General features: G+C 40.9%; 1 protein-coding gene, 1 non-coding gene and 2 pseudogenes across 7 annotated transcripts in view; 2 read left to right on the top strand and 2 right to left on the bottom strand.

Moving 5' to 3' along the window:
- Positions 1 to 15,733, top strand: part of LOC140292301 (uncharacterized) — a 148,407-nt gene that overhangs the window by 130,655 nt on the left and 2,019 nt on the right. For 2 of the 6 annotated variants that reach the window (XM_072379483.1, XM_072379482.1), the window contains exons 1-2: positions 13,085 to 13,338; positions 13,423 to 13,442. The exons of the other annotated variants lie outside the window; for them this stretch is intronic. In XM_072379483.1, coding sequence (XP_072235584.1) covers positions 13,271 to 13,338; positions 13,423 to 13,442 — 88 coding nt within the window. In that variant the 5' untranslated portion in view covers positions 13,085 to 13,270. Of the gene's footprint in view, positions 1 to 13,084; positions 13,339 to 13,422; positions 13,443 to 15,733 lie in introns of those variants that run through there. 6 annotated transcript variants of the gene reach the window in all.
- On the bottom strand, positions 943 to 1,061 carry LOC140268225 (5S ribosomal RNA). The gene has a single exon (XR_011907521.1). It is a non-coding gene; the product is annotated as a 5S ribosomal RNA (ribosomal RNA).
- LOC140296964 (5S ribosomal RNA) lies at positions 1,419 to 1,524 on the top strand (annotated as a pseudogene).
- Positions 3,342 to 3,450, bottom strand: LOC140298781 (5S ribosomal RNA; annotated as a pseudogene).

Genomic DNA, 15,733 nt, shown 5'->3' with positions numbered 1-15,733 from the left:
AAATTTCTTATGGGTTTGATTTAGATTCAGTTTGACGGTCAGTTCACCCCCAGACGGTGCAACTTAACCCCTGACCCGGATCAGCTTAACCCTAACCTGGGGCAAACAGGAAGCCTTTAGCTTATAATTCACTTAAAAAAGCTGATTATGAACTTCTTTCAATTTGATTAGTGTTGATTTTGAGTCAGGTGACAGTGGTGTAGATCCTTTACAAGCACTGATGCCACACTGAGAAATATTCAACTCCCAGTAAAAGTTCTGCATCTAAAACCTCACTCAGGTAAAAGAATCAAAGTGTCATCAGCAACATTTACTAACACTTCCACCAGTAAAAGTATTTATTCTGCAGAGCAGCTCTCAGTGTTTGCTGTTAGATATAAAGTTGCCTGTTTGACAGTTTAAAGTGGCTGCTCGTGCACTTTTTCTATCTGGCCTCAGCAAATCTCTGTAATTTATTCATTTGTGTTTGGAAAACATTGGAAACTTTATTTCTGAGCCCACATCAGTGGGTTCTGGTTGTTAACACATAGATGAGGAGACAGTTCAGTGTGTGAGGATAAAAGCAGAGGAGAACCTGGGACATCTGAGCAGATCTGGGATCAGCACCTTGGATATCAGCAGGGATTCTTAGGAAGGAAGGAAATGGGATGAATCTGCAGACTGCAGGAAGATCTGTTAACATTCTGCAGACTAATGTGAGACAATAATATTTGTGTGTGTTTGGTATCCAGAAGAATTCAGACAGATGAAGTCACTGTGAGCTGAGCAGTGCTGGAAGATGATATGACAGAGTGACCTAAATGAGGTTTATGTGTGCGCTCATTTCCAGTCTTTGACAAAGATTGAAAAGTGAATTTATTTGAGTGATTTCCTTCCTGATGTGAAGTATGTCATGAAGCTGTCCGTGTTGAGTGAGCAGCAGCGCCTCCTGCAGGTGTAAAAAGCTTACAGCACCTGGTATTCCCAGGCGGTCTCCCATCCAAGTACTAACCAGGCCCGACCCTGCTTAGCTTCCGAGATCGGACGAGATCGGGCGTGTTCAGGGTGGTATGGCCGTGAGCGAGATAATCAGTCACAAATCAGCTTTTTATAGATGCTGAAACAACATCTATCACTGTGTTCTGACTTCTAGAATATAATGTAACTGTTTAAAAATGAGCAATTTGTGATGGTTTCATCTAACTAAGCAGCCTCGGTCTCTCTGTGTGACGCTGAACACAAAACTACACACAGGGAACAGAAGAGGTCGACAGACACTAAGTTATCTGAGAGTCTCACTTTCAGCTGCAGAGAACCAACACGAGAGAGAAGAACATGTGCAGGATCAGCATCAGCCTCTCAAGCCAATTAGGTGAAAAAAATAAAAGAAACATATGGTTCAAGCAGCTATATAATAGATATTTGTTACGGTGACTTTTGCTTACGGCCACACCACCCTGAACACGCCTGATCTCGAAAGCTAAGCAGGGGGCCTGGTTAGTATTTGGATGGGAGACCGCCTGGGAATACCAGGTGCTGTAAGCTTTTTCTCTTCTCTCTACAACCTGCAGGGGGCGCTGACACACTTCACATCCACAATCAAATCAATTCACCAGAAAGCTTCTTTTTTTAAACAAATTCTCCAGAAACTGGAAGTGATCAATGCTGGATCATCTCTGGAATCACACAGTCTTAAAGTGGAGCTTCTTCTTCTTATGTTTCTATGCAGCTGAACACTCACATCATGATGATGACTGACGTGTGTAGAAATTCTGCTCTTCAAGCACATTTAATTTCACATCCAACAAGGTTTAAAGATCCCATTTTTCAGCTTTGATGCTGCTTCCACATCTCTTATTGTCTTTAATGCAGCTTCAGCTGTTATTTGATGTCTTTTGTTGAAACATGTGATCACCTCATGACACATCAGGAAGTTGATCAGCTTCAGCTGCTGCTGATTTGTTGGCAGACGCCTCAGTTTCTCTTTGGCTCTCAGTTTGCTGTTTCCTGGATTTCCTGAATCTGTTGACATGTCCCAGGTACTTGTTGTGTTTGATCCTCATACATTTAACTTTGTCCTTAGAAAGGATGAGTTCCAAAAAGGGAAACGGGGACTGCTTTTGCATTTGACACAGCCTATATCATGCCAATGTTCATTTGGGGCTGCAGTTTTTGCTTTAGTTTCAGACTTGTTATTAGACTGGAATGTTGAGGAGTTTCTGTGACAGATAGGCTCCAGTCCCCCTGAAACCATGAATTAAAGAAAGTGGAAGGATGGAAAGTTTTGGGGACATTTATTCATTCATTCCACTTCAGCATTTCTGTTTCAGGGAAGATTCCAACTTTAATGACATTTTTTTTTTATCAGATTTAATGTGAAGTTATCCTGAAGAAAATTAATATGACCACTTACAAAACAATAATGGACTTTTAAATGAGTTTTTCAAAGAGGTAAGTTATGGTTGAAATTTCTTATGGCTTTGATTTAGATTCAGTTTGATGGTCAGTTCACCCCCAGACGGTGCAACTTACCCCCTGACCCGGATCAGCTTAGCCCTAACCTGGGGCAAACAGGAAGCCTTTAGCTTATAATTCACTTATAAAAGGTGACAGTGGTGTAGATCCTTTACAAGCACTGATGCCACACTGAGAAATATTCAACTCCCAGTAAAAGTTCTGCATCTAAAACCTCACTCAGGTAAAAGAATCAAAGTGTCATCAGCAACATTTACTAACACTTCCACCAGTAAAAGTATTTATTCTGCAGAGCAGCTCTCAGTGTTTGCTGTTAGATATAAAGTTGCCTGTTTGACAGTTTAAAGTGGCTGCACGTGCACTTTTTCTATCTGGCCTCAGTAAATCTCTGTAATTTATTCATTTGTGTTTGTAAAACATTGGAAACTTTATTTCTGAGCCCACATCAGTGGGTTCTGGTTGTTAACACGTAGATGAGGAGACAGTTCAGTGTGTGAGGATAAAAGAAGAGGAGAACCTGGGACATCTGAGCAGATCTGGGATCAGCACCTTGGATATCAGCAGGGATTCTTAGGAAGGAAGGAAATGGGATGAATCTGCAGACTGCAGGAAGATCTGTTAACAGTCTGCAGACTAATGTGAGACAATAATATCTGTGTGTGTGTTTGGTATCGAGAAGAATTGAGACAGATGAAGTCACTGTGAGCTGAGCAGTGCTGGAAGATGATATGACAGAGTGACCTAAATGAGGTTTATGTGTGCGCTCATTTCCAGTCTTTGACAAAGATTGAAAAGTGAATTTATTTGACCGATTTCCTTCCTGATGTGAAGTATGTCATGAAGCTGTCCGTGTTGAGTGAGCAGCAGCGCCTCCTGCAGGTGTAAAAAGCTTACAGCACCTGGTATTCCCAGGCGGTCTCCCATCCAAGTACTAACCAGGCCCGACCCTGCTTAGCTTCCGAGATCGGACGTGTTCAGGGTGGTATGGCCGTAAGCTAGATAATCAGTCACAAATCAGCTTTTTATAGATGCTGAAACAACATATATTACTGTGTTCTGACTTCTAGAATATAATGTAACTGTTTAAAAATGAGCAATTTGTGATGATTTCATCTAACTAAGCAGCCTCGGTCTCTCTGTGTGACGCTGAACACAAAACTACACACAGGGAACAGAAGAGGTCGACAGACACTAAGTTATCTGAGAGTCTCACTTTCAGCTGCAGAGAACCAACACGAGAGAAGAACATGTGCAGGATCAGCATCAGCCTCTCAAGCCAATTAGGTGAAAAACTAAAAGAAACATATGGTTCAAGCAGCTATATAATAGATATTTGTTACAGTGACTCAAACAGGCCTAACGTTGGCCTATTCGGTTCATGGTTAAAGCGAGTTTGGGCGGTTTCCCACCATAGTCCTGTGATTTTCTTCAAACCTTTTTACAGTTCCAAAGCCTAATTACTTTGAAAGTCCCACATTTGAAATGTTGTAGCACGAGTTTTCCGTTTTCACCAAGTTGACAGGATGGCATTTTGGCCGGACTTTCAAATTTGCAACGTGGAAATAACGTTTTTTTCAGTGAACGCAGCTTTAATGTGTCTGACGCAGAGAGGAGGATAAATGAGCTTCATAATGCACTGGCGCTGTCTTTCCTTGGAGAAATGGTGAAGTTTTTTTTTACTTTGAATACAGTGTGGGTGAAGGAAAAATATGTCACGCGAATGAAAGCAACAGTTGTTTATGAGTACATTAAACGTCAGGGCTGCAGCCATAGTTAAATTTCCATGGAGCAGGGGAGTCGTTTGCTCCGTGTTCATTTGACTCAGTCTGAGTCTGCAGAGAAGCTGCGGCTGCGCACCGGTCTGTAGCCCCACAGAGTGCAGGGATGAACGGCTCCTCTCCTGGTCCTTCTCCCTCTATGATAAACTGTAAGTCACGTATAATGGGCCTGTGACCAAAATGAGTGAGAAATCTGCTCATTCTTTATTTTGAAAGGATAAAAAAGGGGAAACCCCTCTTAATCTCCAGGTTTACTGCAGGACCAAACATGTGTTTCAGTGTCAGATGTTGGGAATTTGTTTGACTTGTGTAAATCGCTCAGGAAGCATGACAACAGCCAACCAGCTGGGAAATGCTTGCTATCCAAATCTTGCATCCTTCTCTGGGTTCCCTTGTTCATGTTGTAACTTCTCTTCATTTGAAGGTGACTCAAATATAAACACAGATTATCCCAACATTTCACACACATGGACTTCAAGAAAATGTCTTCATTGTCAGAGCTTCTTGTGCCATGATAGTTAATGTTAATGTCATTTTTTCAGTTCCCTCAAGTACTTCAAACACAGTCGGACTTTGGTCACTTTTTGGGGTCTAAGTTGTTTTCCAATGTGCAATTTTACTGTCAAAAGTATTTTTAAACCTCTGTTTTTTTTTAAAAAGAAATCTGTCACGATTCAAGTTTTGATTCTTGTCTTGTCTCGTCATTTCCTGTTTTATTTTGAAATCACTAACGTCCCTCTCCTTTCAGGTACCTTGCCCTTCCTCCTGTGTCTGCGTCTGATTGTCTTCCCTGATTCTGTGTTGAGTTTAGAACAAAGATTCTCTTAATGTCTGAGAAATACCCCGTAGAACAGAAAGCTCAGTCTGTACATACATTTACATTTTGTTTCCCTGCAGCTCAACTGAGACCATTCAGTTGATGTCAGCTGCAGTTAGTTTGCTGCACATGTGACAAACTGTGATATCAGAGAGGAATCACTGAGCTGCAATCAGCCAAGATGAATTTACTTAATGAGCAGAACTTAGGATGATGAATGAAACAGAGCTGGCTCATATTTTCTGATACTTTCTTGGAGCAAAATGACAAACTGAGCCCATTTCATTCTTCTAAGCTGCTGTAAATGTGCTGCAGTAACAAACCTGTTGTGAACTCACATCTTTTTTTGTTTTATTTCCACCAAGAGAGCAGAAATACGCCTTTCAGAGACCCCCAGGTGGTATTACATGGCCTCTGTCTTTTCAGGGTAAAACAGAATAAATGTTAAACAGGCTTCTCAAGCCCAAGTCTGCGTTTTGACATGGTGAAAAACGTGAACAGGACATCAGACTGTTTCTGGATGACAGCAGAGGAAACAAAGGGACAAAAAGGGACAATCTGACTGTCTACACAACACAAATATGACGTATTATTTAAGCATATCTGTCAGAGCGTTGGGTCTGTTGAAGTGTGCTGCTTTTATATACAGGTAAAGACCTCCAGAACCAAGTCTGAGAACTAAACTCACGTCTCCATCAAATGAAACTGACGACTCAGAAACAAATTCTGACAATTATTTTAATCACATATGAATCAAACCAGTTGATGGAAATCAAATACGTTTGAAGCTCAAAGAAGAGTCCTGTCTTTCTGTCTCCTTTTTTGTCTTTTTTTACATCTTATTATTCATTTAATTTGATCTTGTTTATTTTTCTCTCTTTGAAACATGTATTATATTATTAATGTATAAATGCATGCATGTGTGTATTCATGTGTGTTTGTAAATATTATTTCCATACACTTTCTACTGTTGTTGTGGTTAAAGAACAAATAAAATACAGAATGAATATAATCAGTATTCACACTTTATGTTACCATGTTTATTTCTATTTCCACCACAAATGTACATTTGATTTATTGTGGTTATTGAACCATTTTTATTCCCTCAAAGCCATCATAATCTGCTGTTATTATTTACTGCTATTGTCCAAGTGTTAACGATTTCTTATCTATCCAGTTTAGCTTTTACTGCCCTGTCCACAGCTGACAGGTGTGGACCCACATTTGTCCCATTCTTCCATTCTTCCTGCAAACACGTCTTAAGGTGTGCGACAGCACGGGGTGGTGGTTGTTTCAAAGTTCTCCAACCTTCTCTGTTGGGCAAGGACTGCAGGCCAGTCCAGTCCAGTGCACGCCCAGTTTGTGCAAGAAAAGCACAGCAGTCACAGGTGAGGCAGCTTTATTTAACCAAAACAGTGAGTGCTGTGTCATCAGGAAGTAGATCTCCTCTCTGAAATGCTGAACCAATTCTCTGAAAGTTGTTTCAATCTAAAAAGGTGTCGGGCCTAAGCAGCACCTTCAGAAGCTGTGGTACTCTGTAACTGACTCCTGTGTTTCCATGAACCCAGATACTGTCAACCCTCCTGCCCTGTTAGCAACTCAACTGCAAGTAGAAAAAAAAGAGGCAAAGGAAACGACAGTAAAAATCTAACTGCAGGAGCAGCAACCCTCCCTGACATTCGTGCCTTATCCACCTTTTAAAGGTGCAGATAACTGCAGAGGCATGTGAGGATTCCTGCAGGAACCACCAGGGACAAGAAAGTGAAAAACAGAAATAAAAGATCAATTTAAAAGCAAAACTCATGAGCAGGTAGCAGACCAGAGATATGATCCAGCATTCGTTGCACCACTGATAACACATCAAGACAGTAGTGTTGCTCTTTCACTATTTATGTCTCCCTGAAGCAAAATGTCTGACTTCTTGCATCACGCATCTCTCCACACAAGCAAGAGTTTAACAGAAACTTGCCCATCTGGTGTGAACAAACTGAGGACCTGCTGATAACCATGATTCAGAGAGAGGAGCTCTTTATGACATCACTGAAAAACACAACACCAACTAAGCTGTAAAAGCAGAGCTCTGGCAGCAGGTTGGGGAGACACTTATATCAGGTATGAATCTCTATGTGCCTCTGAGCTGTACAGAAGCACTCAGCTATGGAGCTTAAAAGTCCAACAAAATCAAAGCACCTTCCGCTTTCTTTACCCGTTTAATTTAATTCATGGTTTCAGGGGGACTGGAGCCTATCTGTCACAGAAACTCCTCAACATTCCAGTCTAATAACAAGTCTGAAACTAAAGCAAAAACTGCAGCCCCAAATTAACATTGGCATGATATCGGCTGTGTCAAATGCAAAAGCAGTCCCTGTTTCCCTTTTTGGAACTCATCCTTTCTAAGGACAAAGTTAAATGTATGAGGATCAAACACAACAAGTACCTGGGACATGTCAACAGATCCAGGAAATCCAGGAACCAGCAAACTTAGAGCCAAAGAGAAACTGAGGCGTCTGCCAACAAATCAGCAGCAGCTGAAGCTGATCAACTTCCTGATGTGTCATGAGGTGATCACATGTTTCAACAAAAGACATCAAATAACAGCTGAAGCTGCATTAAAGACAATAAGAGATGTGGAAGCAGCGTCAAAGCTGAAAAATGGGAACTTTAAACCTCGTTGGATGAGAAATGAAATGTGCTGAAGAGCAGGATTTCTACACACGTCAGTCATCATCATGATGTGAGTGTTCAGCTGCATAGAAACATAAGAAGAAGAAGCTCCACTTTAAGACTGTGTGATTCCAAAGATGATCCAGCATTGATCACTTCCAGTTTCTGGAGAATTTGTTTAAAAAAAACCATTATGGTGAAGTGGTTTGATTGTGGGTGTGAAGTGCGTCAGTCTCAGTTTGGGCAGACGTGCTGCGCGTCAGAACAACATGCACTGTCGCTATGGTAACTACCACACAAGTCGGACTTTGATGTTGTTACCGTTAGTGAGTCAGTCAGTCACACCAGTCACTGAAAGAGGAGCACATCAAGCTAAACATGTAGGTGGAGAGCAGTTTAAGTGGTAGATGACTGTGAGAAAAAATGCATTTTAATGTGGAGATATTTTTATTGCAGCCCAGCGTCCTACTCGGATAGCAAGGAAACATGAATCAAAGTTTAATTTTGGTTAACTCCGTCAGTACCGGTCGTCAATCAATTTCCACCGGTTGAGTCAACATTCATTTTGCGATTGAAATGTCAGCGACGTCTTCGATTGAAAATGAAACGTTTATTCAGTGTTGATTTCTCAACGTTGGATGCTGAACCTGTTCTATATTTCTGCCGGATGCCGGAGCACAACGCAGCAACACTGCACAGAGCAGCTCGCGCGGGACAGGAAGTCGTGCGCAGAAACAAAATAAAACACCCCGTTCATTTTGAAAATAATAATGATAATAAATAATTTTCTGTGGTAACTTGCCCTTACTTCAGGAGTCACCATAATGGTCCTTCAAAAAGCCTCAGAATGCCCCATTTTTACCTCAAATTTCAAAAGCTCCGCAGCGCCCTCAAGGTTTTTTTTTTAAAGATTTCTGACACATCTGAAAACATGCTGTTGAAATGGAGTATTGTTTTCATTTCTATCAGTTTAGTATTTGACTGTGTTTATAGATTCACGAGTTTTATTTGTCACATACATAATCATACATAGTACAATGTGCAGTGAAATTTTCTTTTTACCTGCTACCAAGAATTAAAGATAAGAATTTAAATATAAATATGTCGCATAAAAAAAAACTTGGCAAAATAAGTCCACACAAAATAAGAAAAATGCTTCAGTAAAAAAGTGTTGAGAGTAGGGTATTAAGATATAAGTGTAAAAATGTACAATATTAACAATATTATTGACGTTAGCATTAAGGTTTTTTATATTCTTCACTAAAGGGAAAACAGGACAGGGAGGAAAAGGCTGAGCCAAACCAAGCTCATCTTTGGGCCAAGCAGCAAGAAGAGGAGCAGTGATAGAGGGAGAGCAAGTACTATAAAAGGAAGAGACTATGCCAGACCTGTATACGTTTTAAAAGTCAGATGTATAATGCAGGATAATTGAAGTATTGTGTAAGATTATAACAGAAATATGTTCAAAAGCTGGTTTTTCTTAACAAGAGTGAACAGATTAGACACGATCATCAACATGATAGTGTAATAGGGCTTGGGTATCTATTTTAAATACTGAAGGAAATATGAAGCATTTGTATATATTATCCCTCTGTCCCAGGACAGTTCATTCCTTTTTATTCCTAATCCATGACTTGATGAAATTCATTCTGCAGTTTTACATTGTAACTCATTTGCAAATCATTTAGGATGAGGCTGATGTTCTCTGATAACAAACAAAACAAATAAACCTAAAAGTCATTATGATGTTGTTTTTGTTCCTTTAAGACTCTGAAAATGGCCAGATTTAAATAACGGAATTAAAAAAATGTCCAGGGGAGCCCCTGAACCCGAGTAGAAGTTCTGACTCATGACCTCAGTATTTTTTGGGCCCTGCGTACGGCCCTGGCCTTGTGTTATTTCACCTTTAATCAGTGTTCCAGCAGTGGTGGAACTGCAGAAAGGATCAATGGAGATGAAAGTGTGCATCACCGAACTCGAGCCCAGCTGCATATTCAAGCTCTTAGAAATGACAGTAAAAGCAATAATAACAGAGCGAGATGCTTAGAAGATTCTTTTAGCATCAATGTGCAAATGAATCTGAAACCAAACCCAGTCCAAGTGCTCAGAGACCAGCGCTCATCCAGTTCCTGCAGCCAATCCAGTGTCAGGATACAGCAAAAGGTTGAAAAGAATCTGTTCCCCAGTATGAGAGATGACCTGCAGAGCAGAGAAAGGCACATTTGTACCAGCAGCAGCAGAAAAGTATGACCTGCTGATAAATGTGTGGGTGAAATGGCCAGATGAGTTTATTCTTTTTATGTTCACATCATAGCTGCTAAATTGTGTTAAGTTTAGTGTTATTTAAGTGGGAAATGTTCTTTTTCAGCGCTATTTTTCCATATTTTGCAAGCTATTACGTTAAATGTTTCAGTTTTCATGTTGATCTTGTTCTCTGGATTTCTGTTCTTTTTCATCTTGAAATTAGTTCCCTTTTGCACATCAGTCAGTTTGCTTCCTGTTTCATTTTGTTTGCTCAGTCCCTTTTGTTCAGTTCTGCTTCTGCTTCACTCCTGGTTGCTGTTACTGATTGTATTAGTCATCGCCTCCCTCAGCACATGTATGACCAGGGCTGCTCATTGAGTTCTGAATGAAGTTCTCATTCCTCTGACTCCTGCATGTGAATCTGGGTCCTCCTTCATCTACGAGCCGGTTAAGTTTAGATCACTAGAATTACCAGAAGAACCATCCTGGATTACTCGTTTCACTGATGTTCCTGTTTTGCACATGAAGGACCACAATAACTGCTCAGCATATGCAAATAGTTATTCAGGGGAAGCTCACGTACAATCAAGTCCACATGCAGCAACAAACTGTGGGGTAGATAATCATCAGCAGAGAGCCACACAGGCACCTTCTGATAGCTTTTACATTTTCATACCCCACTAAAGCCACTTCACTGCAGAAAGAGACAGTTCTTTACATTTCACCACCACTCAAACACAACTCAGCTCACTGAGGCAGAATATTGATCCTAAACTGATTAAAATCCTCTCTGTGGTCACTCTGGAAGAACACAACTGGCTCCAGTTCCAGCACTGGGAGAAGTTTGCTGCTGATGGTTTGATGTGAGAGCTGATAGAAGAGTAATGGACAGTTAGAGATGGAGCTTTGCTCTGGCTCTCATATTCCCCACACAGAGTGGTTTTAGTGTCCTCACACTGATCCATGCTGCTGAATTCACATCAGCTCACACACACTTTCTACCTTCATCTGCACCTCAGCTGCAGCACGGTGATGCCCCTCAGTATATTTAAGATTAGTTAAAGCTGTACTCTTCATATTGGACCCTTAGGTGCTGTAACCAGAGATTATTGGTGGTTACACACATGATTTAAAACCCTTCCCTTTGTATTATAAATATATTAATTATGTTGATCCCTGTTGATCTCCAAATAAAGTTAAAGTGTGGAGTCTGAGGCAGAGGAAGCTGCTGGATTTCTACCATCAGTCCAGTAGATGGAGGCATGGAGCTGCAGCCCAGCACACACAGCATGATTCTGATGATGATGAAGCAACATCTCCCAGTTCACTTTGACTGGAAGCTTTAGTCACCTCAACATTTTGAAGACTTACGCTTTAGTTTTAGAGGATTTTTTAACAGGAAATGCAAACAATGACAAAACTCTAAATGTTTGTTCTTAAACTACTTGAACTAAACCAAAAAGGAAAGAGGAAACAAGACTAAATGTTTTCCACTTGGATTAAACACAACAATAAAGTAAAACAGGAAAGTTACTGAAGACAAAGCTCAGACTCACAGTTTGTTCAAACAGAGCGTTAAAGAAGAGGACTCTCCTCTCCACAGACTGAGGCACAGCTGAGCTGCTGCCTGGAATGAGTCACAGCTCCACCCCTGATGGGGGCAGGGCAGGTAATAGGTGGGGATTTTCTCACCAACAGCAGGATTTGTTAATATTATTCACAACAATGGAAATAATTCAACATCACTTCTAAAATTATTCATGTTAACCACATGATGTTTTTATCAGTTTCTACTGAAAATGATCAATAAATCACAAACTTTCACACGATTCACATCCAGCCCATAAAAGTTTATCATTAGTCTTATTTTTATTATCTTGTTTTGAACACTTTTGATTGGATGTTTGCTGTCAGAAACATTTAAAGTGTTTAGCTGCAGTCCAGCAGCTTCTATAAGTCACAATAACTTCACCTGATTCTCTGACATCAAGTGTTTCCACCTCACCTGTAACTCGTGTACCAGCAGTGACCACTGAAAGAGATGAATTATCACCAAACATGAGTCAGCTTTGGTCCTGAATGCAGCACATTGAAAGCTTTTTCCCTCACACACAAACTGGGAAAAAAACACTTTTCAGTTTGCCTTGAAGTCTTCACCAGAGCTTTGGTTCCAACGACATGAACAAATTAATAATTTTCTTCAGTTTTTTATGTCCAGGCGCTGATCAGTGATCGGACTGAAGGCCTCAGCTCTGTTTAAGCTGTTTGCTCTGCAGGTTAATTATTTATGAATTAAAGTCATATAAAGCTGACCTCTGATCACTTTAAGACTCTTTTATGCTTTGCAGAGTTTCAGAGTGACGGCAGCCTGCAGACACAGAGGACTGATGTCGGAGAAGCAGCAGAGGATTTCCTCTTCTTCCACACAGACCTGGTCCAGACAGCAGAGAGCTGCAGAGGGAAGAAGTTCATGGAAGAAGCTGAGTAAGTGACACTTTGATTCATTTAACAAAGTCTCTGAGCAGAGAGAGATTTCCTCTGCTGATGAGACACAAGTCATGTGAGCTGAGAGTAAACAGCAACAATCAGTGTGTGTTGATGAGGAGCTGCAGCTTGTTACCAACATGAAATGTTTCCCACTCAGTCTGCTGCTGTTTTCTCCTCCAACAGAGGAACTCTGACTGGAATGTGCTGTTCACTGACACTCTGTTCATCACTGCTCTCTGAACACACTCACAATAGAGTCCTGACATGAGATCCAGATTAACCCTGGACTCTGATCCTGTTGGACTCTGATACTCAACCTGTTTTATGAAGGATCATAATTCAGGTGTGTCTGGAGCCTCTGTGTGTGATCATGTGGACTCATCAGTGAATAATATTTAACAGAGAGCAGTGAGCGCCCCCTGGTGGTTCCTGTCAGACTGCAGTGATCCTGCAGGATGGATTTCTGGAGTCCTGCTGCTACTTATCTACAGTATAGCTGTTCATGTCAGTTCAGTCCTGCATTCAGCCCATCAGAGTGTTTCAGATATCAGATTTATCATCGTGCTGCAGGTTCAGATAATCAGTGTGTGTCACTGAATGGAAATGCTTCATCATCATCATCATCATCATCATCATCATCATCAGGATCATGATGTCTGTGCTGCTCCATGCCTCCATCTAGTGGACTGATGGAAGTACAGCAGCTGATCTTTTTACAGCCCAAATGATGGAGAGGAGGATTTGAGTTGATGTGCAGATGAATGATTTGTGTTTCCTCTGCAGATGAAGGTAGAAAGTGTGTGTGAGCTGATGTGAATTCAGCAGCATGGATCAGTGTGAGGACACTAAAACCACTCTGTGTGGGGAACATGAGAGCCAGAGCAAAGCTCAGAGGTGAGATGACCATCTCTAACTGTCCATGACTCTTCTCCATGTCAGAGCTCAGCACTCACATCACCAAACCACCTTTATTCACAGGAACCAACCAGAACCAGAACCTGAACCAGAACCAGAACCAGAACCAGAACCAGAACCTGAACCTGAACCCAGCTGTGTGTCCCTTAAGAGCGACCAGTCAAAGGATTGGTTGATTAATTTCCAGCATGATGTTCCATCAGCCCAACAGTGAGTATCTGTCAGTATTCAGTGGAGGCTGCATCATGTTTCAGATGATAACCAGTTTTCAGCTGAATTACTTGAGACTTGGATCAGTTCCTGATGTCTCTGATGAGACTAATTAGCTGCATCATGTGTGTAATGTAATATTTTAGTTCAGTCCTGCAGCTCTTTATTAAAACAAAGGGAGAATATTGCTGAATATCTGTCCACTGATGTGGCTTTTTCACAGGATGCTGATTATGTAGTGAACAGGGCGGCTGATGTAGAAATATTACGTTCTCACACGTTGTGTTTAATGACGTCAGTTTAAAACGACCTTCTGAAGAAACAAGAACAAAACGACCAAATCAACCTGTAGCTCCCAGTCGAACAAAGATGAGCCTTACTGATGTTTATTTTGTTTTATAATTTTCTCAAGCATGTGCCACTCTTAAACTAACGTAAGAGTGGCAAACATATATATGTATATATATACATATACACACATATATATGTATATATATATATGTATATATATATATACATATATATGCATATATACATATATATATACACATATATATGTGTGTATATATATATATATATACACACATATAAATAGATAAAAGAAATTAAACGTAATTTTTAATATTTCCAAATTACACCAATTAGCATGTGCTATACTAATTTAATGCAAAACATTTCGGAAGTACACAGAAATATACTTTGTTCCTCCTTTTCAAATGGTGCTAAACCTTACCTTTAGCCTTTTTATTTGTTCTGATTTTAACTTTGAACCAAAGTTCGTCCTTTCCTTTTGTTGTTGTCCAATGTTCTATTAAACTACATTAATTACATAGTTTCAAGTCCTTCAAAATAAAGTACTTACGGTTCTACAGAAAATTAAAAAATGATAGCGCCAAAAAAAGGAAATTTTCTCAATTCATTGAGAACAATAGGTGCATTCGGACAGAGAGTTCTAAGAAGGCAGTTCTAAGAACTGTCCACCTCGAATTTAGTTATAAGAACTGCCCTTCCCCAGGGGAACTGTTTCATTTTGCATTCACACATAAGTCGGGGACCTTGGTCGGGACTGATGTGACGCAACCATCTGCAACCGTGACGTGTTACTGTAGCGCCACTCAACAACAAAACAAAACCTGCAAAAAGTAAGGAGAGAAGAAAAAACAACACCACCAAGAAGCTAACATGGAGAGCGAGGAGGCCACCGTGTTCATGGTCTGCGTGACGGTGATATTAATCATGGACGATCACATCAGGCGTCTCAGATGGTTGGAAGAGGCTGGAAGAGCACACAGAGAGTCAGGAGATGAAGAATCGAGCATCAGGCGATACTTCTTTGTTTCATGAAGGAATGAAGGAGAGCAGAGTGCCGCAGACAAAGGAGACGACGTGCAAGTTTAACTTATTAAACAGGTGCCGGTTGTGTCCGTGTCGTATGAGTAAATATTTCAGTCAAGGGGCGGAGCTACCAGCCACCAAACACCTATGTCATGTGTTCCTATGGAACCCAGAAAAGACCCCGCCTCGGAGAAGGAGCTAAAATGGTTCTAGGAACTGAGGGCCGTGGTCCCTAGTTCCTGTATGTCCGAATGCACGAAAAAACGGCCTAGTTCCTTAAAAGGTTATAGGAACTGCAAAAGGTTCCTACAGTGGGAATGCGCCTAATTATACCCCTTTTCCACCGGTTCACACAGATCCCAGGCACCTTAATGACATGTCTGTGAAATTATTTGGTCAAATTCCTCACAGATTAAAAACAGCAGCCCTGTCTGTAGCACTCTGCTCTGAGGCGGTCAGATTTTCATGCTGCGGCTGCTAATGCTCACTCCGCCCCTCGGTTCGGCATCAGGCTGAGGTTGAGCACAAGCACTGGTCATGGCTGCCCACACACAGTTGCAACCTTATATGTTTGAGCCAGAGTCAGACCCTGAGAATGTATATACTCTTAATATAACACAACCTGCTGTATAAATAATTTATTTCAACATCGTTTGTACCTGCATGAACTAGCGGTTAGCCTTAGCTCGTGGTAATTGGACAAAAGAAACACAAAGCACACTTACATCGTCTGTCCTTTCCCCATGGATGACCTCTTTTAGGAAAAGTTTTGCTGCCAGTCCTGCATTGTACTGACCTAAATTGAGGAAGCAGTCCATGTCAAAATATT

Source organism: Leuresthes tenuis, unplaced genomic scaffold, assembly GCF_036924035.1.
Source record: "Leuresthes tenuis unplaced genomic scaffold, fLeuTen1.0.hap1 SCAF_1, whole genome shotgun sequence".
In the NCBI taxonomy this organism is placed as follows: domain Eukaryota; kingdom Metazoa; phylum Chordata; class Actinopteri; order Atheriniformes; family Atherinopsidae; genus Leuresthes; species Leuresthes tenuis.
Note: the sequence above shows the minus strand (reverse complement) of the source record. Positions and strands in the feature narration are given on the sequence as shown.